General features: G+C 38.7%; 1 protein-coding gene across 1 annotated transcript in view; it reads left to right on the forward strand.

Moving 5' to 3' along the window:
• LOC122805918 (extracellular calcium-sensing receptor-like) overlaps nucleotides 1-25,882 on the forward strand; it is a 177,221-nt gene that overhangs the window by 48,626 nt on the left and 102,713 nt on the right. Inside the window, exon 4 of the mRNA XM_044076162.1 lies at nucleotides 19,296-19,523. Coding sequence (XP_043932097.1) covers nucleotides 19,296-19,523 — 228 coding nt within the window. The remainder of the gene's footprint in view (nucleotides 1-19,295; nucleotides 19,524-25,882) is intronic.

Genomic DNA, 25,882 nt, shown 5'->3' on the forward strand with positions numbered 1-25,882 from the left:
ATAGTCATACCCTTTGGCAAAAACAATGTGCCCACAAATTACCACATAGTTGGAAACCCATTAAGTACAGAGAACGTTATTAGGGACCTGGGGACCCAAGTTGATAGCAATCTCTCCTTTGACAACCACATTGCCAAAGTGGTTAGAAAGACATTCTACATAGCCCACCTCATCACGAAGGGTTTCACATCTAGATCAAGAGAGGTAATCATGCCCCTTTATTCATCCCTCATCAGGCCCATCATAGAATACAATGCCCCTTTTGGGATGTACCTTACCCGACACCTGCAGCAATTAGAAAGACCCCAAAAGTATCTCACCAAGAGGATCAAGGGTCTCAAACAGATGCCATATGCTGCTCGGTTAAAAAAACTCCAGCTCTACTCAGTTGCATACTGCCTACGAGGCGATCTATGCCTGACATACAAAGCTATGTCAAATCCAGAATTAATGGACATGCTCCACCTCAGTAAATCTAAATCCCTTAGAGCCACATGCTCGAGGGACTTGAACCTCAGCACAGAAATAAATAGAACTTGCTGGAGAGACAGGTTCATAACCCAGAGGCTCCCTTCGCTCTGTAATAGAATTCCAGTTCATGTGAGGCAGAGCACCTCACTGAATCTCTTCAAGAAGAATCTCGATAGGTGGTTGGGGGATCGTAGGTTTGTCCCAGGGATTACTCCCGTGTCACTATTAGACAGAGGCACAGTAAACTAAACCTTAAAAAGGGCACAGTATACTCAAATCAAGGGGTGGCGTAAGCCATACAGAATCGGGCTAGGCTTATAATTGCCCCAGGGCAGATAGCCTAGTATGAACCTATGAACCTATGCATATCCCAATTTCTACAATGAAACATACATTTAAATAGGCATAGAATTTATACACATTTCTGCTTTTTTCCAGCAGGGTGCACTGTGGTTACAATCTTGAAGCTCAGTACAGAACATGTAGTTTTATTAGATTTTTTTAAAGCAAGCATACAAATCATATTACTATTCACAAATGACAGAATTATTTATAAAATTCTATCTATTCTAGCTGGGCTGGCAGTGTCACAACTTGCATAAGGCATGTGTAGAAACTAGGTGATACAACTGGAAGACAGTTGTTTTGAAGCACTAGTATATTTTTATCTGAGTAAATAAAACCTACATTTTAATGCAGCTGTAGGGATTTCAATATGTGGAGTTTTAAAAGTATTGTGAACATTATTGAAGTTCTTCTGGTGAGAAATGCTTCACATGCCATATGCAGAAAACTGCCCACTCCAGTAAGGGAAGGCATAGTAGGCCCATACATCAGTGAGATGACAAGCCAGGAGGAAAGTTTAAAGCCAAAAAATGGAAAATCTCCTTATAGTTGCATAGAAAATGGCTGAACCATAACCATTGTCACTTTCATGTTGGTACACAAATAAATGAGTCTTCCTGGGTTCTGTTTAAGCAGCTTTATTCTATATAAACACATCACTATAGAGACTTACTGACTATGATTTAAGTAACTTATATACAAACTAACTACATGCTTACTCTCTGGCTGCTTCTACAAAATGGCACTAGGGATTGCACATGTCTGGAATTTATACGTGCACGCACAGCCTTGCATGCTTCTTAAAGAAATAGCACACACACACTACACTCTGATCTACAACCATCATCTCCTTGCTGATGAAATGATGAAAATGAATGGTAACAGTTGCAATGGAGGCTAGGAGGTTGGCAGATATGGTGAAGTGCTTAAAGTATACAAAAATATTTAATGATTTTTTTTTTACAATCAGCATTTCTTCTTTTATTTAATATAAGTATAATTGGCGAAAAAAACTGCTCAAAATGTACAAGTTCAGCCATAACTCATGCAAAATAGTATTCTTAATAAGAAGCAAATATAGGCATAAACCACATATGCAGGAGTATATACAATACAGCTGCATTTAGGCATGCAAGTATATACAGAAATATATTGCAATGACATCAGTGACAAAGATGATAAGGATTATTACATCAAATCATATACTTAATGAGACAGATGTTAACCAATAAGCTCAATAAACAGAGCAAGTAATGCTAAGTGCAAAACTTTAGTGCTAATTAACTTCCGTATAAAACTTCTCAGTAGTAGAATGCACTCAGCATAATCTCAATATGAAATTTTCATCTGCTCTTCAGATCTTTAAGCAAAATGTTGTCAGCAGAAATGTAGAATATCAGTCTTCCTGGGCTGAAGGCTGTACTGTCTGTGAAAAGAGTTCAATTCATTTTGGTAACCACACATTGTTAATGGGTCTGTGTCATTTACTGACTTGGAAGCTGTGCTTATGTATTAATGGATGATTAGGCATTTTGCAAAGTGAGGTATTCCTATTTGTTCTCTGTTAGGGTCAGAGACCATAATCCAGTCTAGGAATGAGCCACTGTTGTTTTTGTTGAGTCTTGTTATGTTGGTAATTAGCTGGGTATAGTTATATAAGTTGATGCTGGACTGAGGAAGGGGGTGGTGTGAGATATCTAGCCAGTTAATATTTATATCACCTAGAATGATTGTTTAATTTTCTATGTTATTAGTTGTCCAGGCTAAGATTTCCTCTAATATAGGAATGTTATTGCCAGGAGGGATATATAGGACTATAATGCAAAGGCTTTTGCAGTTATTCATTTTAAGTAGGATATTAGTATTTCAGCTGAGGAAAAATTAGGAATGGATTTAGTATATGAGACTATATTGAAAGTATTAGGGGATATCAATGCAATGCCACCAACTGTTTTACAGGGTCTATTGGATCTTAAACAAGAAAATCCTGGGGGTAGAAATTCTGTTTTTTTTTATGTAAGGTTTTAGCCATGTCTCAGCAGTGTCTATAAATCTAGCTTGTTGTATGCTATCCAGGCATGTAAATCTGGAATTTTGTTTCTAATATTTTGAAGATTAAGGGTAGTAAAGTTTAGTGATTTGTAGGAGTTACAAGGGTTCAGGGGGAATGGATTGGACCAGGGTTGGGATGTATGTCACAGAAAAGGGTTAAGTTGAAGTTTGTATGTGGAAGATTAGTGGGTTGCTGTTTCCTTTTTGATTTCTATTCATATTTTAGTGCAAAGTTTGTTTTATTGTTTTCTTGTAGGGGAAGGATTTTTAGTTTAATGAATAGGGTTATATCTGTTATGTATATGCCAGAAGATACATCAGAGATGGCATCTAGAGCTAATGCATGAGTTGCAGTTATACATGTGGCTTTGAAACATGTATTGTTGTTTTGCAGTGATGTTAATTGTAGTAGAAAGTAAAAGGTTAGAGAGAGGCTAAGAAGTATAGTATTGGAGATTTGTGACAAAGTAGAATGGGTTTTGAATTAAGAGATTGCAGATGGTGTTACTGGGAAAGGGTAATCTTTAAGTGTAGAAAATATCCTGGGCTGAGGTAAGGGAGGTTAAGTGCTGATATGCAAAATAATCAATGGGTAATTAGTGTGTATAGTATGGTAAGGAGAATAGGGATAAACTAAGTATAATCGGAATGTGGGTGTGGTTGGATTAGTTGTAACTGTGGGAGGAATTTGGGTTAGGATAAATGTAATTGATCTGGGGAGTGAGTTGGAATTGGGGTAGGGTAGGGGAATGGAGTGAGCATGAATGTAACTGGCTGGCTCTGATCCCTTATCTGTCCAAAAGAAAGAAACAATCAGCCAGGTAAATAAATGTGGCACTATATCCTAACTGAGTGAAGAAAAGGGAAATCAAAGTGGGAGAGGCTACTGGCAGTAGTGTGAGTTCAGATGGGAGGAAGGAGGAAGTGAGCAAAGATAATAGAGAAGTAGGAGATGGAGACAGAGGGAAAAAGAGAAGCAAAGGTCCAGAAAAGACAGAGGAGATATGAGAGAGAAAAATATTATAGAACAAGATTAAGATGAAGCACTAGTGAATCTAGTAAGTCACTTTTGTATGTTAGTGCAAATGATGTATTATTAATATATAGGGGAGTGTAATGCCAAGGAGATAGAGAATAGAAGCATTAACTAGAAAGAGAGAGAAACTAGAGAACTGTAGGGTGATGTACGAGTGAGCTGCTAATCCAGAGACCACATGATAGATTAAGATTATTCAAAACAAATACTATGAACATACATCAACTGTATACAAGAGACTTGATCCTGGTTAGGTGGTTCTAGTGTCCACTAGAAACAAATGTAACAAAGCTTTCCCTTGTATTGCAGCTTATCATAGGACTCACAGGTGCAACCATTAGAACAAAGAGGTTAGAGAGAGGTGTATTTCATTAACTGTATACAGTTGACAGGATCCTGGTTAGGTAGTTCTAGTGTCCGCTGGGAGAAATTGTGAAAAAACTTTCCCTTGTGTTGCAGCTTATCTTAGGACTCACAGGCATGCCTCAGTGTTTTATGAAATGATCTCTTCTATTATGTCTATTAGGTTTTCCTTCCAAAATAACATACCTTACCTAGTTGCCTGTACCAGAATGTTTCTTACCAAGGTGGACTCCCCTCTTTTGGGTATCATTCCTTCCATATGTCCAGAAACTCTGCTCTCTCATTGCTTTCCTTGGTCAAGGTCCTCTTTAATATTCTCTCATGTGATACAACCTGTTTTGCAAGTTGTTTGGTGACATTGATGTTCTTCCACCATTATGTCTGTTCCATCTATTTTTGTCTGTGCCCAGTTAGCAAACACGATCTGTTGAAATCCTTCTTCATCCCAATTTTGTGCATACATATTTTTTCTTGTCCATTGTGCACTTTCCATCCTTCTTTGCTAGATGATTCATCTACCTATCCCACTTTTTATCACTTTTTTGTGGTAGTCTTAATCCCTCTACAAACCATATTTGCCGTTCTCCTCTTTTATTGCCCTGCCTTTTTGTCCATTTCTCCCTTTGGGTAGTCATAATACCAGTCTCCAATTTTCAGTTTGTTTCTTGTACCGAAACAGTCTCTCCCACCTTACTATCACTTGTTCTGTATTCTCCTTCAGCTGATAGGATTTAATGAGCCCTCAATGTTCCTTATAATTAACTCATCTCTCTTGTCTTCACTCACTCCTCCTTGCCTTCATAAAACTTCCTTCAGGCATACAATGTGAGCTGGACAGTGTTCTTTGGCATCTGCCTTTGGATGTACATCTCCTGTCCATCCCCAGATTCTGGGTTGTTATCTTTTGATTCTTCTTTGTGCATTGGTATGCCATGACAGGGGTCTTTTAAGATTTTATTTTGTTCCCTTCCAGTGCCCCTCACACTAATACATTGCATGCCAACCCAGTCCTGACATCACAATTTTTTACATTACAGCATTCCCATTCATTGGTCTCCTCTCCCCAGCTTTATTTGTGTGATAGTATAACATTTAATTGTTTGTAGTTGTACAAATATTTACTATGCTACTTATGCATCACCATTCCTTTATTTCTCATTTGTCTTTGGGTTATTCTTCACCTCAGTTTTCCCGTGTTTCTCCCATACATTCCTTTCCATACTCACTAGTTCTTACATCAGCAATTACTTATTTTTTCTGATCCTTAAACATTAGATGCATAGGCAAGGCTCAAAATTCAAATCCACCTCCGTAAACAGCACAAGCAAAAAACTGAGGGTTATGCTACTCAATGCCAGGAGTTTAAATCTCAAAATGCATGTGCTCAAAGCACTCCTAAGTATGGAGAACGTCGACATCTGTGCAGTAACTGAAACCTGGTTCAAGGCTCCAGAGAGCACTCCAGCACTACTGGGCTATAACTCATACCACACATTTTGGCCATAGAACACGGACTGAAACACAAAAGGAGGGGGTGTATCCATATTAATCAAGGATACCCACACCTCAAGGTTAGTGGCACAGCATGATACCTCTGAGATCATCCATGTGCAACTAACATCAGGCAAATCTGCAATGCAAATTGTGGCCTACTACAGATCACCCTCCATGACCCAGGACCACCACTCTGCCTTTCTGGAGACACTGGAAAACATGAAGGTCCTACCGAACACCCTGATCTTGGGAAATTTCAATTACCCTACCATTAACTGGGAAAACTACTTGAGTACAAACTCCCAGGATCAGCACTTCATAATGTCCAAGCCCTACATTTTCTTGGCATGGCCAGTTATCTAGGTCAGTTCATTCCAGATTTGAGCCAACTTTCAGGTCTCTTAGTGAAGCTGACATGCAAAGATGTAACCTGGTCCTGGTTAGAACACCAAAGAGCATTTGATGTCCTGAAACAGATAATTGCCAGTCCACCTACTTTAAGATACTATGTTGTTCACAAACCAGTAACCCTTTCATGTGATGCTTTGAAGTTTGGTCTGGGTGCAATCAATTTTCAAGAGGGTAGACCAGTACCCTATGCTTTGGGAACTCTAACTCAAACCAAGATTTAGTATGCTCAGCTAGAGAAAGTGCTTTTGGCAATTGTGTTTGCATGTTCGAAGTTTCATGATTATATTTATGGCCTATCTATTCAAATTTAGTTTCTGTGATTTAAAAAGCTTGTTTCAGCTACATATTGCACTTATTTTACTGGCTGCACTTTAACAAAGTTGTTTTTGTGTTTAAATTACCTGTTTAACTGTTGTAGGCTACAAACTCAAGTGTGATAGCCATTTCTGTGCATCTAAAGTGTTTTTTTGATTGTATCTGCTTTATTTTCTGAAAAAAACAAAAAACAAAAAAATACTTGTTTTCCCACCTTTCTAAGCTAGTATAGTCCAGATTTCAGGTTAGTGCTGACTTCAGGGCTGTGTTTTCAAATTTCTGTGTTTGCCCATACCTTACTAGGATAGAAGGAAGTTTCTCTGTTCACCTGTGAGAGAGGGGAGCTTTGAGCAGACTATCTGTCCCTAGAGGAGTGGCTTCTGCCCATAAATTAGAAGTTTATTGGCCATTTTGGGCTAATTTCTCTCTCTTTCATTTCTCTGCTATAAAACTCACATTTATGTGCCGGGCAGCGCTGGTTAGCCTTAGTATAACTGTTCCCGGCTCCACAAAGTCTGCTCTTCAATTTTCCCTTGGAAGTAGACAAACTTTCAACTTAAGCACTCAAACCATTCACTTCTCAGCCCGGCACGTGCTCAAAACTTATAGCAAGCACTAATAAACCTTAGCACTAGTCCCCCCATACTGTAGAGAAGGACAAGGCTGTCTATTCTACCTTACCAGTCAGTCAGTAAAACAGTTCAATGTACCTATCCAAGCATGTCCAAAGGGCAGTTTCAGGTGTACTCTCTGGAACAACTGGTGAATCTGGGCATTTTGAGGCAATGTTACTACTGCCTCATGTACACAGACAACCCTCTCCTCCTACCATCAAGCACTAATACATGCGAGAGATGCAATTATATAGCCAAACCAGAGGCTAAACTCTCAAAACCCAAGACTGGACCAGACATTCAAGAGGAGAAGAGAACTACTTGCATCACACCACCAGTTTCACATAGACCTATGAAACCAGCACTTGTAAAAAACACACATGAATACATGAAAACATACTCGAAGGCCGTAAATAAAAATCTGCAAAAGCAACAGAGACCTCCAAAGCAGACACCCAAGCAACCTCCACCCCCCACAACACAAACCATGAAACACATACTTCACAAAACCAGTTTGCCACACAATCGCAGCCCTTAAAGCAAACTAACATACCCAACACACTAGTAATAGATGACTCTATAGTCAGGCACACTGACGTCCCACTCACTAGGCTGAATAAGGAGGAGGTTACTGTTAGCTGCCTGTCGGGTGTCAGGATCAGCCACATAACATAAGCACTCTGGTCACTCCAGAACAAGTACAAATACGACTCTGTCATTGTCCATGTTGGTGTGAATGATCTGAGCCGTACTTCCCTGGACTACATGAAAAGAGACATGGAAGAGCTTTCTGATCACGTAGCCCAGGCTGGTATGATCCTGACCTTGAGTAGCATCCTGCCCTCACCAAGAATGATACCATGGTATAAAGAAAAAATTATCAATTTCAACAATTGGCTAAGCTTCTGGTGTCATTCAAAGAGGATCCAGTGTCTGTCAGCCTGGGATACATGCTTGATGAACCACGCTACTTCGCTAGAGACAGCTTGCACCTGTCACCCTTAGGCTTTCGAATACTGGCCAAGGCTGTTGCCACCCCCATAGTGCCTTTTTTAGGCAAGGCTCACAAGACAAACCCAACGCTGTAAATAACACAAGTAACAAAAAACTGAGGGTAATGCTGCTCAATGCTAGAAGTCTAAACCTCAAAATGCATGCACATGAGGCACTCCTCGGTATGGAGAAAATTGATATATGTGCAGTAATAGAAACCTGGTTTAAGGTTCCAGAGAGCACCCCAACACTACCAGGCTACAACTCATACTATACATTTTGGCCACAAAACCCGGACCAAAATACAAAAGGTGGGGGCGTATCCATATTCATCAAGGATACCCACACCTCCCGGTTAGTGGCACAGCACGATGCTTCAGAGATCATCCATGTGCAACTAACAACAAGCAAAACTGCAATTCAAATTGTAGCTTGATACAGATCACCCGCCATGTCCCAGGACCCCCATTCCACATTTCTGGAAACACTGGGAAGCATAAAGATCCTACCAAACACTCTGATATTGGGTGATTTCAACTACCCCAACATTAACTGGGAGAACTACTCAAGTACTAACTCCCTTGACCAACGTTTCCTAGAATTTATAAACTCAAATGCCCTGGATCAACTGGTCAACACCCCCACCAGAGGTGACAACATATTGGACCTGGTTATCACAAGTATGGGAGACCTGTGTTCCACACAGGTGGTCAACCCCTCACTTGTTATATCTGACTATAAACTAATCACTCTGGATATCCACATTCCACCTCCACCCCTGATCAAAGAAACTACAGTGAAAAACATTTCAAAAGCAAACTTCATGTTACTTAAGACGGAGGTGGAAAATTTCAAAGCCCCCATGCTAAATAATGCTGCCCAAGCTGCAAAATCCTTTACAAATGCAATCTATGGGCACCTACAAGAATGCATGAATCATGCTAGCCCAAGCAAAACCAAGACTCATTCCTCCAAGAAAAGGAAACCAGTCTAGTGGACCCCTGCCATAAACAAGCTATACAATAGAAGGGGGAAACTAGTACAGAAAAGCGTAAAATCCCAAGAAGGTAAGACATCCCTAATCAGTATCAGCAAGAAACTATGAGCACTCATAAAATCATCCAAGGCTGGCTTCGAAAGAAAAATTTCCAAGGACTCCAAAAATAGCCACAAGGCATTCTTTAGCTATGTCAAGAATCTAAGTGGCAATTCTCATATCTGCTTGGAGTTAGTGCAGAATGGAAATACAGTGAACTGACCGATATCGCCAACATCCTGGCAGACAGGTTCAGTGCAAACTTTACCCCTCTCTCACCCTCAAAAGGCCCCATAACCATACCAGAAGAATGTAGTGCCCCAGCAATCACAGGCACTCAGGTTAAAATGGCCCTCTCCAAAGCCAAAAACACAGCATCAGTGGGACCGGACGGTGACCCAGGATGCGTCCTACATGAGCTCAAAGATGAACTAACCCCTCACCTAAACACACTGTTCAAACTCAGACTCTCCACAGGCTACGTGCCTATAGAGTGGTGCACAGCAACAGTTATTCTGCTCCACAAAGGTGGGGCCACAACAGACCCTGGGAACTATCACCCTATAAGCCTGACTAGCTTGGTCTGCAAAGCTATGGAGCGCATCATCATAGATCTCATTAACAGAGACATCGGGAACCATCAAACACTCGACCCTACCCAGTCCGGCTTTGTTAAAGGCAGATCATGCCTCCTAAACCTGGTGGACTTCTTTGAAACAGTTATCAAGGTTATAGACGAGGGAAAGGTGGTCCACACAGCCTACCTAGACCTTGCAAAGGTCTTTGACACCTTTCCCCATTCTTGTATTATAGACAAGCTCACCAGCCTGAACATAAACCCATACATCACGAGACGGGTTGCCAACTGGCTCATGACCAGAACCCACATGGTAAGAGTTGCAGGAGCTAGGTCTGCCTCTAAACCAGTTACAAGTGGCATTCATCAGGGCTCAGTCCTAGGACCCTCCTGTTTGGCATATACTTCTCAGAGGTACAGGCAAGCACAGGATGCCAATGGCTGACCAAGTTTGCAGACGACTGCAAACTAGGGGCTATAATTGACTCTCCGGCTGACACAGACATCCTCCAAAAGGTTCTCACTGAGACAGATACCTGGTGTCAAAACCATGGCCTCAAGCTAAATGCCAAAAAGTGTATAGTGATCCCCTTTGGAAAAAACAAAGTACCCAAAACTACCACATAGGTGGTAGCCCCCTAAATACAGAAGATGTAATAAGGGATCTGGGGACCCAAGTAGATAGTAATCTCTCCTTTGATAATCATATTATCAAAGTGGTTAGAAAATCCTATGTGGCCCACCTAATCACAATAGGGTTTGCATCCAGATCAAAAGAGGTCATTGTGCCCCTTTATGCATCACTCATCAGACCCATCATAGAGTACAATGCCCCATTTGGGATGTACCTTACAAGACACCTGCAACAGCTAGAAAGACCACAGACGTACATCACCAAGAGGATCACTGGCCTCAAACAGATGCCCTATGCAACTCGACTGAGGAAACTCCAGCTGTATTTAGTTGCATACTGCCTACTCAGAGGCAATCTATGCCTGAAATACAAGGCCATATCCAACCCAGAATTGTTGGACATGCTCCACATAAAGAAAACAATATACCCTCAAGCCACACACTCTAGGGATCTAAACCTCACCACAACAATAAATAGGACGTGCTGGTGGGTTAGATTCATGTCCCAGAGACTTCCCATGCTCTGGAACAAGATTCCAATCTACATTAAGCAGAGCTCCTCACTACCACTCTTCAAGAGAAACCTTGATGAGTGGAAAGGAAATAGAAAGTTTATAGAAAACATCAAAAACTCCAAAAAGTCAAGAAATAGGATGGAAAAACATTAATCCATATACTGCATACACCCTGGTACCTCGGCAATTCGCCTTCAGTGGGACAAACAATCATATAAACCCATCCTTTGAATACACACATCAATTAAATGCTTCATTAACTTATTTAACTTATTTAACTTATTAACCCTTCAATCTCCAAATGTCAAAAACATTCACAGTTGATACATAGACTTATAAAAATACATTATAATGTGATAAGTACATATGCAAAAAACTGAGCTATATCAAATATATAAATTTATATGTATACACTATGAATAAATTGAAATATTAACTACATAATTAAACCACTATCCAAATTCACCCCCCTGGGATATAAAGTATGATATCCCAAAATCATTTTATGTTCTAATCTACTCAATTCAACCTTAAAGTTGCCAACATGAAAATGTGGTCTGGCCAACACACTGTAAAAAAACCCTTCTATATTACCATTATGCATATTGACAAAATGTGATGCCACAGGACTGTCCATATTACCCCTCCTAATATCCCCTAAATGTTCCAAAATGCGCACCTTCACTTTTCTAGTGGATTGTCCAATGTACCATTTGGGTGTAATACAATTACACCCCAAAATATAGATGACCCCAGAAGACAGACAGTTGAATTTCTCAAAGGCCATGTACCTTTTACCATTTGTTATTGTTCCATACAAATTTCTTACTTTATCACAAACCAAACAAATAGAAAGTTTACCCTGGGAATCACTTCAATGGTGCTGCTGGACAGAGGAACAGGGAACTAATCTAAGGGGGCTCCGAAAGCCAACACAATTTTGGATAGGCTTATAAATACCTTCAGGCAGATAGCCTAGCACCTACCTATGAACCTATGAACCTATATCTACTGCAGTTTATTTACATCAATAAGTAGTTATATATAAATTACTATTGAGGCATTCACCTATGGCCCCTTTGACTGCATTACTCATCATTATCCTAGGACTTGGCTAAGTTCCACCCATTGTTTATAATGTTTTGATATTGTGCTCCCCAGAAGACGTTTCAGAAGATAAGGATCTGTTTCCTTTAAAAATCTCTCCACTGTTATCTACAGTCAATTGTCTTTCAGTGTTCATTCATTCCACTTATTATTACTTCCCTCAGAGGAGTAGCTGGACAACTAACACAGTGTGCCAGTGTATCAAAGTAGCACCCCCACCCCTTCAGCAAAAAAAAATTCTGCAAATTGCAATACTTTACCTAATCCATGTGACCCTTCAAGTTCAAGTGAGGATAAAAAAAAAAGTTGAATTCATATCCCTTCCTGCATCTGCATTTCAGTACAGAAAAAAAATTGTGTGCAAGCTTGAATCTCAATTCTACTAACTAACATTTGTACCCAAAGTAATTGCCTCTTTTAAAGTGTCCAAATTTTTACAGAATGTCTAGATTTCTGCATCATATTTTTCATCTGTTTCTCATAAAATTGTGGTTTTCTGGCAAATCATTGGCAAATACTTGAGGATTGAAGTTAGAAAATAATGATAGACATTTGATTTTCAGACTCCATACCCTTCAGAAAATCCATAGCAATACAATAACTGTTGTTTTATCAACTTTCCAAGTTTGTAAGAGAAATACTTAAAAATGTTCCCTATTTTCTGGTCTTTTCCCCCCATTATTTATGGTTGTGTCCCGATTTCTTGCACCAAGAGTTTGAGAGGTATGCACCACACCCTTGCTATCCTACTGACTTCTCTTTCTCTTGTCCCTTTCAGTCCTTCTGTAGTCCTGCCATTTGGATCAATAGATGGGGAGTCACAAATTTACACCTGGAGTAGTGCCTATGTCCCTTATGGACACTGGCAGTCTGGAAGATACTCAAAGCATAGGCACCAACCCATGCCATCCTCTTGCCTCTTGGGGCCATATATTGGGTAAAATGAGGTTATACTGGCCATGCTTGTAAGAGTTATTAAGCCATTAGCCTAGTCTCCTATGATCCTACAAACCTTTAGCTCTACCATCCTTCAGAAATTCATTTGTCCAGTTTTTGTCTCTCACTTTTCAGGCAGTTCACTTCTGTAAACCTCACCATTCTCTATCACTGCACCTAAATCTTTCTTTGAAGAGGTTTCATATTGTTCTTTCCCACTTATACACCTCTTTGTTCCTTCTCCACCATCTTGTGTCTTTTCTCGTCTTCTTGTGGTTACCTTTGTGATTTATTTATTTCCTGCTCATTACTTTTACTAACGTGGCCTCCCTGCACTTCCTAGTCTTCACCTCTTCCCTGCAGGGATTTCAGCAGTTGACATTACATGACATTTACATGTCATCCCAGCCTCTTTACATCACATCTCCTATGTCTAGCATTGTCTCCAACTCCATGTCTTGCAGGCAGTTCAGATTTTTACCTACTGGGTTGTTTATCTGTCTGTGATACCTTTGTTTAAACCTTTCAACATCCTCCATATTATTTAACCTGAACCATTCACCTTCCTGCTGTATGTCCAGAATTGCGAAGTATTCCATTCAGTCCATTCAGTATCCTTGGTATCACACTCTTTCTTTTCTAGAGTACTTGTGAGTAATCCACAACCAAATTTATGAACATTCATGCAAAATGGATAACGTAAGTCTTTCTTGTATAACCACAAACCAGAAATAAGAAAATAAAATATGACCAGCCACAAATACCGCAATACTGTAAGTTTTTCTGCCTGCCTTATTTTATTTTAGCTTATTTTTATAGCAAAAGAATGAAAGCATGTCAAATCATGCATGCCTGGGACTGATTTTGGCTACTTTTTGCCACTGTCCCACTCTGTGCATCCACTCTATTAGAGTTTCTTGATTTTTTTGGCATCTCTCATAAAGAAGCTGCATTACAAACTGCTCCAGTTTAGTGTTGCACTCTCTCTCTCTAGCAGTCCAATTATCTTGATGTTACTTCCTTCTTGTGTAATATTCAGAATCATCCATCTTTTCTCCTTGTATTTTTATTGTCTGTTAGCAACTGTATTTTATGAAACTGTCATGCAACTCAGTGTTAACCGTTTCTTTTTCTTCCCACACAACTTTTTAATTTCCCTTGTGTTTTTTTTTTTTTTTTTTCAAGTTTCAAAAAGCTCACACATTGGCCTGCATTTTTTTGCTGCAATAAACAGCCGCCTCATATTCCTTTTGTTTATGCTTACTCATACTTCCTTCTGGGTTGTTCTTTCTCCTTGAGAACGTTATTTGTATCAACATTTCTATAGGTTCTGCACAGTGCTTTGGATTTAAGCAGCCATTTGGGCTGCACTCTCTAACACTGTCTCAAAAGTCTGCTATACCTTGCAGTGAAATTAGGATAGCTGCAAACTCAGATATATGTTTACTCTTTAGGAAATCACAAATGACCCTAGAAGACCACCACAATGCATTTTGGAAAAAATAAACAAAATATAACACAACCTCTCTTACATAGTTCATATCAGTGCATATCCTATGCTTCAATAACTCTTTCTGGTATTATAAAATGTCACTCAAACACAGAATGCCAAAACACAAATCTCAAATCACAACTTTTCCCTTCTCATTTGCAGCTCAGCAAAACTTTATCTGTGATTAATGTTATGCTACTTGTTTGCTAGAGAGTCCATTTTAACAGGGGACCAGGAATTTGACTTAATTGATCCTTTTCTTTTAGGGTCCGTTCTAAAATAGGTTTAGGTATAAAACTTAACCAAAATAGAGGAACATCCAGAGACAGTGGAATTGTGTTACCCAAACCCAAATATGTCCTACCAATGATAGTTCCTAATTTTTGTTCCCTAAATTCAAATATGCCCTACCAACGATAGCTCCTATTTTTTAAACTGTAATACTGCAAACTTCCCTTAATATAATCTGCCAATTCACTACATTTTCTGACACAAATAAGTATCAGTCTTTAGACAAACATAGAAGGGCTCCTTAATTACAAGAGATATCTTACTGCTTAATTCATTTAGCTTTAAACTGCTGTGAACCACTGCACCACCCATTTAATGGACAATGAAGGGGTTCCAGTTAATGATGGCTACAGGACAGGATACCACAATGTTCAAACAATAGAGATGCATTAAAACTGGAAAGACCTCCTTTCTACAGTAGTAGGAAGTGAAAACAAGTTCAGTAGTACTGCTTTTGCTGCATCAAACCTGTTATTATAAGTCATTAACACTTCTGAGTTGTCAGATGTCACACTTCAGCAGTTTAGACACATTGCTACATTCCAGAACATTTTCTGGAAAATCTAGGTAAACAAAACATAACTAAATAAATGTTTATATCTTTTGATTATAATAACAATACTAAACAAATGATCACGGAACTTCAGGAAGCCTAGTAATGTATTAATTTGAATTAGGCCTGCATTAGTTCTTGTCACTCATTCCAAGTAGCTAATAATCTTCACCTCACAAATCAAACAGGACCAGACATGATAACCATAGAATTAATTTGTGTTCCATCAGCAAGCCTAGATTTAAAGGAGGCCAAAGCAGTGCACTTTTTGACATGTGATGGTATTCTAATCTGTAGGCTGAAAATGCATGAAATTAGAAACATATTGCTCCAGTAAGACTCACTTATTTGTTGGTCAAGGTCAAGAGTTGAATCTCTGGTGTAGGTTATTCCAGAACTACTGGTTTGAGGAAGAAATAAGAGGTCCAATACAATAAGTCTTCCATGGTTTGAAAAGTGAGGCATAGGTCACCACAGTGATGCTGATAGGCTACTAGCTATAAAGAGAGTCCTGCTAATCTGTACAGATAAATGAAGTATTTAAGGCCTTTACTTTTCCTGATCAGAAATCTTTGGGACCTTTACAGTTGTACATTATGTTTCGACTTGTACATACCAAAGGAAAGCACTGTATTCATTAATAGACGTGATAAGGGAAGAGTACAGTAGTAAGATGACTTTTTTGCATATTGAAGGTATTCTCCTTTAAAATTGTTTGGCCAGATACAACAATTTGCCTACTATAGTGGAGACATCATGACTGAATGAGAGACAGTTGACCATGTAAGAACCCATGTCTCTTTCAACTGCATCATTTTTAGACTATGAGATGGGAGCAGAATGCTAATACACAACACTTCTGTGCATTAAGCTTGAGATAATTTTTGGTAGTCCAGGAATATACACATTCTAGCCCTTGTTTGAACTGTTTAATATCAGTGGATGTGTAGACAATAGTGCTCAGCTTACAGTCATCAGCAGACCTGATCAACTTCATTTCTGTGAGACTGGATTTGGTGTCTACAAATTAAATGCCAAGTAGAAGTCCCAGCTCTGATCCCTAAGTAACTTCACTAGTTACAGTGTTTGATTTGAATATGTACATGGCAGCTTTCACAGCTTTGGATCTGTTGGGCAGACGATTTGAACAATTTAGGGGGTTTACATTAACATTTTCTAATTTTTCAGTAATACTAGCACTGGGGATACTGTGAAAAACCATAGCCAGGATGAGACAAGCAGTATGCATGAGTGACAACTGTCCTCAGCATTTGTAACATTAAAAAAAAAAAAAAAAAACTTTACAATGTGTGACAGGACCTGCTCTTTACAAAACTGAACTGACGAGTCTGGATATGATAAACTGCCTATGCCCACATAAATGAGTTCTGCTATGATATATTCCAGAGCTTTGCATACAAGGCTTGTAAGGCTGATGGGCCTATAATTATCCAAGTCTGTACAAGGTACACCCTAAGGCAAGGGAGTTACAATTACTGTTCTCCAGGTATTAGTCACAAACCCCACATAAAGGCTGAGACTGAACAGTTTTTCTAGGGCCTCATTTAGATCATACATGGCACTCGTGAATATTTCCTGGTATGCTGTCTCTTCCTGTAAAAGAGCAAATGCGATACAAACAACGTTATCAGTAAAATGTCTTTTTTTCGATAATAATCATGGTCTTCACAATCTTACTGTAATAAACAAACAACGTTATCAGTAAAATGTCTTCTTTACAATAATAATCATAGTCTTCACAATCTTACTGTAATAAACAAACAACGTTATCAGTAAAATGTCTTCTTTACAATAATAATCATGGTCTTCACAATCTTACTGTAATAAACAAACAACGTTATCAGTAAAATGTCTTCTTTATAATAATAATCATGGTCTTCACAATCTTACTGTAATAAACAAACAACGTTATCAGTAAAATGTCTTCTTTATAATAATAATCATGGTCTTCACAATCTTACTGTAATAATGTGATAATTTATACAAACCAGAAATATATTTTTCTCTGAAGTTTAACAGCTTTTCACGTCTTGGAGCGTGTTCACCCTGCACATAGTGTCAGATCACATTTTTTTTTAAACCAGACTCAAGTCTTCACATGGCTGCAAACATTCCTTTCTAAATGATTGCTTGTTATAGATATTTACTGAAATATGAAAAAAATATGATTGTTATTATAATTAACAATGAAAATTAAACCATCTTCCAAGGTGTAGAAATATATAATGCAAATGTTAATGACATTTGTCATTGTTACTTCTATTTCCATCTGATGCCATGTAATAGTTTCTAAGTTGTTTGGTTTCGAAATATTATTTTACTGGGAATATTAACGTGAATAAAGAAATATATCATATTATAATTACTAACAAACAGCTATCAATATCTCCAGTATAGTGCAATGTATTTTTCTTTCTACCATGATGACATTTCACACCATGCCCTTCAAAGACATCTCTCTCTCAGCTATGGGTATATTATTGTAAATATGAACAAGTGACACTCAGTGATATCTCCACTGCAGGTCATCCTAGACTAACAATCTTCGCATAATTTTGTTGTTTCTTCCTTGCTCTTTCTTGGCTTTCCTATTAGTAACTGGCAAGTCATTTAATTAAGAGGGAAAGGCACAGAAAATGCCAAAATTCCATAAGAAGGCTTTAATTTTCAAAGGAAGTATGCAAAACAAAGTTCTGTAGGTATGTATGAGTTAGTCAAGAATGAAAGTAACATGCAAACAGAACATTAAAGATGAGTACCTCCATTTTTAGAGTGATAATGACTAATACAAATACTTTAATAAAGCACAAAGAAACATAAGCAGTCTATCTTATGACATTAGATGTGTAATTTAGAATTAGTCCAATGCTTTGGATGTCCATCTTGTTAAAATGGCTGTTTCTTTTGTATTTTATGTTTTTTTTTATAGGAGTATTGCCACTGTAGCTTGTAGTTATTTCCTCATACTAACATGTGTGCATGCCATTGCCTAAGACCATTTATTGTCTTGGATCTTCACAATATTTTGAAGTTTACCTCTTCTGGCCACTGTCCTGCTTGAAAGAGATCATTGGGCTAGCTCACATACCCGGCTTTAAAATAGAATAAGGATGTGTTTGGACAGGTAAAACAATACCTTTTAACCAAATTCAAGGCATCCTCAAAACTGCAGAATCCCAGAAGTAGTGTAGATTTCAAGGATCCAGAAAAACTATTGGCATTCAAATAATTTTATTTAATTCTAAACTATCTATAGATTCAGGTGAACAATTTTATAAATATCTCAATGAGGTCTGCAACAGAATTAAAAATCTATCAGCAGCTCTCTAGGTCATTTGTTTTATATGCCATATTCAAAACAAGTGCCTGTAATACTATTAGGATCAGACGTCATCTACATACACACAGTCAGACTGGCAGTCCACAAAGAAGCACAGTTTCTGATAAACTGCTTCAATGATGAAAAATATTTAACATGAACTTTAAGATTGCCAAAAGTAATATTAAAGTGGTTTTGGAGATTATACAGTCCTTTTATGTTCCAACCACACAATGGAGGATAAAATATAGTATGATTTTATTTTTCTGTTCATTTTGACATATAATCAGAGCCACTGATCTAGGATGCTGTTCATGTCTGACAGTCACTAGCCTCCAACCACCATCACAAAAGTTGAGTTATCAGATTCAGTAATTCACTACAAATAGTTCCAATGATTTCGCAAATGATTTGTAAAGTAGGTTGCTGTTACTTGAGATTAAATTAGAATATAACCAGGTCTGACAGTGAGTAAAGATGTAATTAATTTCAGACTAATTAGTGTTATGAATGAAGTAGAATAATTCTGAAGTTTAGGAATAAAAGGGGGAAACATTCAGTTTGGTCGTAATTAGTGCAGTGACAATAACATGAAGACAGTAAAGACAGATCAGTTTGGAATATTATGAGTCAAGTACCCAAGGAATATAAGCTAAGAAGTGTGAAGAAAACTCCTGCAGGTTATTTATCTATATTTTATTCTTATATATTTTGTTCTTAGTTTTTCCATTATGTAAAGAATGTCCGATTCATAAACCAGTCTGGTAAGGAAGTATACTTTGATAAGAATGGAGATGTGCCAACTTTGTATGAAATAGTTAACTGGCAGCTAACATCTCAAAAGTCTATGAAAAGTGTAACAGTTGGCCGATTTGGACTGCTGGATAACCCAAACCAAGGGCTTATAATAAACTACAGTGCCATCATATGGAGTGGAGGATATAGCCAGGTAAGATGAGGTAACTTCAAAAAAAGTTATTGAAGTTCTTATCTTCATAATTTGTGTATTTGACATAGTTTTACAAAATATTAAGCTGGACATACATTCAACTGAACTTAAAAAAAATCTTAGTACTTTAGATCCTGCTGGAATCTCTCCATATATTAGTTGCATGCATTTTTCTATCATGGCAACCTTCTGTTATTTAAACTACTGACATTGTTCAAATAATTTAAGGATAGTAGGATAACCAGAAAGTTCAATGGAGCTTAAAAAGCAGGTAAAAAAATATATATTATATATGAAGTGTTATTTAGCAGAAATTTAGCTCCACTGGTATTACCAGAAAATGTATGTCACTTTGAAATATTAGTGGCATTCTGTCCTTAAATAAAGTTCATGTACTGTTTCCTTGGAATACCATACTAATTCTTTAGGCCTGTGGCAAATTCAAATACCCAAGTACTGCACCGACTGAGCCTTAAACAAAAAAGCAATTGTAACATACTCCTGCCTGAACTGTTGTTATTAGTGAGGGGTGCAAACATGCTAGTTAGCAATGAAACTGAAAATGATACATTCTTTGAGTATACATGGAATACTATCTTATTTATATCCTTATTCTGACTCATAACATTTTGGGATCTATGTATACTAGTGTGGTATCTGCTTTCTACCCCTAGGCCCTACTTGGCTTTTCTTGGTAGTCCTGCTAGTAGACCTGAAATTGATGATTTTTAAGACTTGTTTCCTCAAGCTGAGACTTTGCAGACCTCATGGGCAGTGCCAGTCATTTTGTGGCTAAAGGAAGGTGGTTGAATTAAACTGTCAACTCTTTTGTAGGGCCACTGTGTTTGAGCACATTTGTTAGAAAATTTAAGAAATGTAACTTCTTTTTATACTGCTTATGCTATTTCATGACAGCCCTGATTTCTGTTGCAATGTTTTCAGAATCTCTAATTTTTGTTTTATTCATTACTATTCAAGTCACACTTTTTACTAATCTATGGCAGCTAGGCTATCACAATTTAAATATAGTATTGCCTTGGGCAGTTTTTTAGCTTTTCTGTTTGAAAGTATGCTGCTTTTAGATTCACCGTTATAGATTTTGATAGTAATTGCATATCGTTTGCATTTTTTAGCTTTGTATTTACTGAGCTCTCAGGCTTGTGATTATGCCTTCTAGGCTTGTGATAGAACTCTACTATTCTTTGGACCTGCTTCTAGTTCTTCACCAAATTTGCTATTTAATTGTCTTGTTAGTGGGTCCCTTAAGTGTAGAAAGTGAGAGGTGGTGAAGATTCATAGGTCTATGGCTTTGAGGAGGTCCTAACTTATTTCCCTTGATGGGGACTGACAGGTGGAAACTTGGTTTCCTCAGCATTACCCTTTGGTAAAATGGCATGAAAATGAGAGCCTTCCTTGCCAAGTGCAAAAACTTCAAGTGCAAGAGTTGCATCTCTTTCCTCGAAGGAGAACCCCCCCCCCCCCCACACACACACACACACACACACACACCAGACCCAGCAAGTTAAATGAGACTGTGTTAAGCAATACCAAGTTCAGGCAGATAATTGTGTGGATGAAAATTTATGACTGTGCCTAAGTTACTTCACCCTACAAGGTTATTGAGTAATTTATGTAGCCAAGCAACTGCACTCAGGAGGAAGCTATTTACTTTGCATGAGGCCTAGATATGACTAAATGTCAGGCTAGACAGTATAACTCCTATGGATAATCCTTGGGCAGAAGTGAAGTGCACATTTCTCCTCATGTACAAAACACCAGGTTATGTTAGAGTCCTTCTGCAAGAATTATTTGAACTTCTCTTTTACCTAGTTCATAGATGTCCTAGATGGTTAGTCCAAAGCCATTTTATCTCTTCAGGAGATGAGAACTGTGAGCTCTCTATGAAAATTCTTAGGTTGTTTCTAATATAACCCACAACTAAGGTCATTCCCTGGATTTAATTTTCCAAATAGATTTAGAAACCAAAGATTTGGTTTTGGAGCCTATCTTGGTCTGATCATTACTTGATCTGCATCACGCTTGGTATTTCTCCACCTTGGTCTTCAGATAGTGAACTAATCAATTACACAAACCTTAAGGCATAGATCTAGACATTACTTACCTAATTTTCACCTCTTACTTGAGGAAGTCAATGCAGATGATCTAGGTGAACTAGTTGCTGTAAATAATGTTGTTATCAGTGTCCTAGTTTAGGTTGCCCCAGTGATTGTACACTCTAGACTACTGGTTTATTGTGAGCAATAGTTTGACCATGAGCTATAATCAGTGGACGGGTGGGAATGAAAATTGTATTGATGATGGGATATGGTATATATTCCAGAGGACAAAATTACTCTGGATGAACATTATGTCTCAAAAGGGACACGGACCTTTCAATAGGGTGCTACTTTTCTATCCAAAGAGCTCCCTACCATACTAAATGAATCAGCTGTGCATTGTCAGGTTGTTAATAGACTGTGAATCTGAGCTTATTGATCCAGAGTAATTTTCCTCTGATGACTAATGAAAGCACACAATGCTTTGTAGACATGACTACAATGACAAGGCACTCATTTATCTTGGAGGTGCCCACTGAATATGGCTAGTTATTGGAGAAAGGAAACTTAGCCTTTATCAATGCAGACTTGGTCTACATTAAGGCAATATTATGGGCACAGTCTAGCTATGCTTTCTTCTGGATCCTTGCCCTAAAACACTAATTATAACTAGTCTCATTTTGCAAGGTCAGTTTGTTGCCTAAATAATTTAGACTTCAGTGAGAACCAGGGTATTTCATTCTTCATTAAAGGAGTGCCTGGTTACTTTGATTCTTAAGAAAACATCCTTGGATGCAAACTTTCTGCAGAATTATTGTCCTGTATCTAAACTTCAGTTTTTGTAGTGGTTATAAATAATATAGTCTTTGCATAGGTACCGTTCATTATCAACTGGTGTCAGATAAGTTGTCAAATCTTTGTCAGATTGATTTTGGATATAGACATGATAAGAAAACACTTGTTCATGTAGTAGATAACCTCCTTATGGCAAAGACTCAATGACAGCATTAAGTCTTGTTCCTCTCCTTTCTGCTAGTGCTTTTGATTAATAGGTTCATAAGTAGGTACTAGGCTACTGGCCCTAGGGCCTATATAAGCCTAACCAAAGAGGTACCCTGACTTTCGCCACCCAAGAAAATTATTTTCCTGTGGCCCTGTTGAGCAGAGCCACAGAGGTGATCCCCGGGGTGAACTTCCTATTTTCCATCCAATCATCAAGATTTTTCTTGAAGAGTGCTAAAGAGGACCTTTGTTTGATATAGATAGGTAGTTTGTTCCAGAGTATGGAAAGTCTCTGGGACAGGAATCTATCCCTACAGCATGTTCTGTTTATTGTAGTGACAAGGTTTAGGTTCCTAGAGTGTGTAGCTTGGAGGGATTGGAATTTCTTTAAGTGGAGTATGTCCAACAGCTCTGGGTTTGACATAGCTTTGTATGTCAGGCAGAGATCACCTCTGAGTAGACGATATGCGACGGATCATGCTATCCCTAATAGAACCAAGATACTATCATCCAAAAAAAGGAAGCCGATCTGGTGGTCCTCTGCCATAAACAAACTCTACAACAGAAGAAAGAAACTGTTGCAAAAAAGAGTAAAATCCCATGACTGGAAAAACACCCTGGTCAACCTCAGTAAGAAGCTGAAATCCCTCATAAAATCCTCCAAAGCTAGTTACAAAAACAAAATTGACACTGATTCTAAAAACAGCCACAAAGCATTCTATAGCTATGTCAAGCATTTCAATGGCAACACTCAGATCTGCTCTGAGTTACAGCACAATGGCACTAAATATACAGAACCAACTGATATTGCCAACATCCTGGCAGGATAGGTTCAGTGCTAACTTTACCCCCTCTCACCCCCTAGAGGGTCCATCTCTATACCGGAAGAATGCAAAGTTCCTGTAATCATGGCTGCACAGGTAAAAAACTCACTGTCCAAAGTCAAGAACACAGCATCCATGGGACCTGACAATATCCCAGGCTGCGTTCTACATGAACTACAGAATGAACTGGAACCCTACCTAAGTACCATGTTCAGTCATAGCCTCACTTCAAGCTTTGTACCCACTGAATGGTGCACTGCAATGGTTATCCCACTCCATAAAGGGGGAGCCATGACGGACCCCGGGAACTACCGCCCCATTAGCCTGATAAGCCTGGTCTGCAAGGCCATGGAACGTAACATCATGGAACTCATAAACAAAGACATTGGTAATCTCCAAACTCTGGACCCTACCCAGTTCGGATTTGTAAAAGGCAGATCATGTCTCCTAAACCTGACTGACTTCTTTGAAGCAGTCACCAAAGCCATAGATGAGGGTAAGGTGGTTCACACAGCTTATCTAGATCCTGCCAAGGATTTCAACACCATCCCCCACTCTAGAATTATAGATAAGCTCACTAAACTAGGTATAAATCCCTATGTCACAAGATGGCTTGCCAACTGGCTCATGGGCAGAACCCACACTGTGAAATAGCAGACTCCAAATCTGACTTCAGACCAGTGACAAGTGGAGTACCACACGGTTCAGTCCTGGATCCTCTCCTGCTTGGTAGCTAATTCTCTGAAGTACAGGCTAACACAGAAGGGCTTTGGCTAACAAAGTTTGCAGATGACTGCAAACTAGGAGCTATAATCGAAACTCCTAACAATGTGGACATACTACAAAAGGGCCTCACTGAGACAGATGCCTGGTGTCAAAGCCATTGCCTGAAGCTCAATGCCAAAAAGTGTATTGTCATCCCCTTTGGTAAAAACTCTGTACCCATGAACTACCACATAGCTGGTAGTCTACTTGATGCCAAAAATGTGATAAGAGACCTTGGGACACAGGTGGACAGTAGTCTCTCCTTTGATAATCACATCGCCACAGTGGTCAGGAAATCCTTCTATGTGGCTCACGTCATCAAAAAAGGTTTCTCATCTAGATAAAAAGAGGTCATTGTTCCCCTCTACCCATCACTCATTAGACCCATTATAGAGTACAACGCTGCTTTTGCTATGTAGCTCACATGACATCTACAACAACTGGAAAGGCCACAGAAATACCTCACAAAGAGGATTACTGGCCTCAAACAGATGACCTATGCAGACCATCTCAAAAAACTCCAGCTTTACTCCATCGCATATCGCCTACTCAGAGGGGATCTCTGCCTAACATACAAAGCTATATCAAACCCAGAGCTGCTGAACATGCTCCACTTAAAGAAATCCCAATCCATCCAAGCTATGCGCTCTAGGGACCTAAACCTTATCACCACAATAAACAGAACATGCTGGAGGGATAGATTCCTGTCCCAGATACTTCCCATCCTCTGGAACAGACTACCTGTCTTTGTCAAACAGAGCTCCTCATTAGCACTCTTCAAGAAAAATCTTGATGATTGGATGGGAGATAGGAAATTCACCCCAGGGATCACTTCTGTGGCTCTGCTTGACAGGAGCACAGGAAAATAATTTTCTTGGGTGGCCAAAGCCAGGGTACATTTTTGGCTAGGCTTATATAGGCCATAGGGTCAATAGCCTAGTACCCTCCTATGAACCTATGAACCTGTGAATGCTATAATAAAAGCCATTGCAGCACAATCCACTGCAAGGCTGTCCAGGAGAGCAATTTCAACTGGGGGGGGGTCCACCGAATGTATCAGGTCACTGTTTTTTCTTAACAAACTATAGGCTTAAATCTAATCATAGAGCACACAGTCACCGAGGGGAACATCCTGCTGCAAATTAAATCAATACAACTTTTCTACATACCCTAAATAGCCTTGCACCTTCTAGAAGAAAGAGACCAAAAAAATGCAATTTGGTTATCCCAAAAGAGTAGAATGCTAATGCAGGCTAGTGAAAAAGAATAGGAAGAATGGCGAACATATAAAACAGCACAATATCTCGAAAACTTCAGAACGCTTTACAATCATAATAAAAATCAAATACATGAAGACAAAAAAATGATACTACAAAAACTTTCAGAATAATAGTAAACACAGCCCTAAACAATTCTGGGTGTCCATAAAAGATGTCTTCCATCCCAGTCAGAAATTCAACCTAAACTCCACTCCCCATAGCTCACCATTCAAAACTGCAACACAGTTCAACTCTTATTTTATCAATAGTACAGCATTTATAACCAAGGATTTCTTGAGATCTATTCCCAGCCCTGCTCAATAGCCACATATTAACACATCCACTTTCACTTTCTAACCTCTGTCCACATCCTATATAAAACTACTTTTAAACAAACAGACAGCAGTCTTCTTCAGTTGATGAACTAACAAGTGAGTACCTAAAAATAGCAG

Source organism: Protopterus annectens, chromosome 7.part0 (genome assembly GCF_019279795.1).
Source record: "Protopterus annectens isolate FY-2018-M chromosome 7.part0, PAN1.0, whole genome shotgun sequence".
NCBI classification, from domain to species: domain Eukaryota; kingdom Metazoa; phylum Chordata; order Ceratodontiformes; family Protopteridae; genus Protopterus; species Protopterus annectens.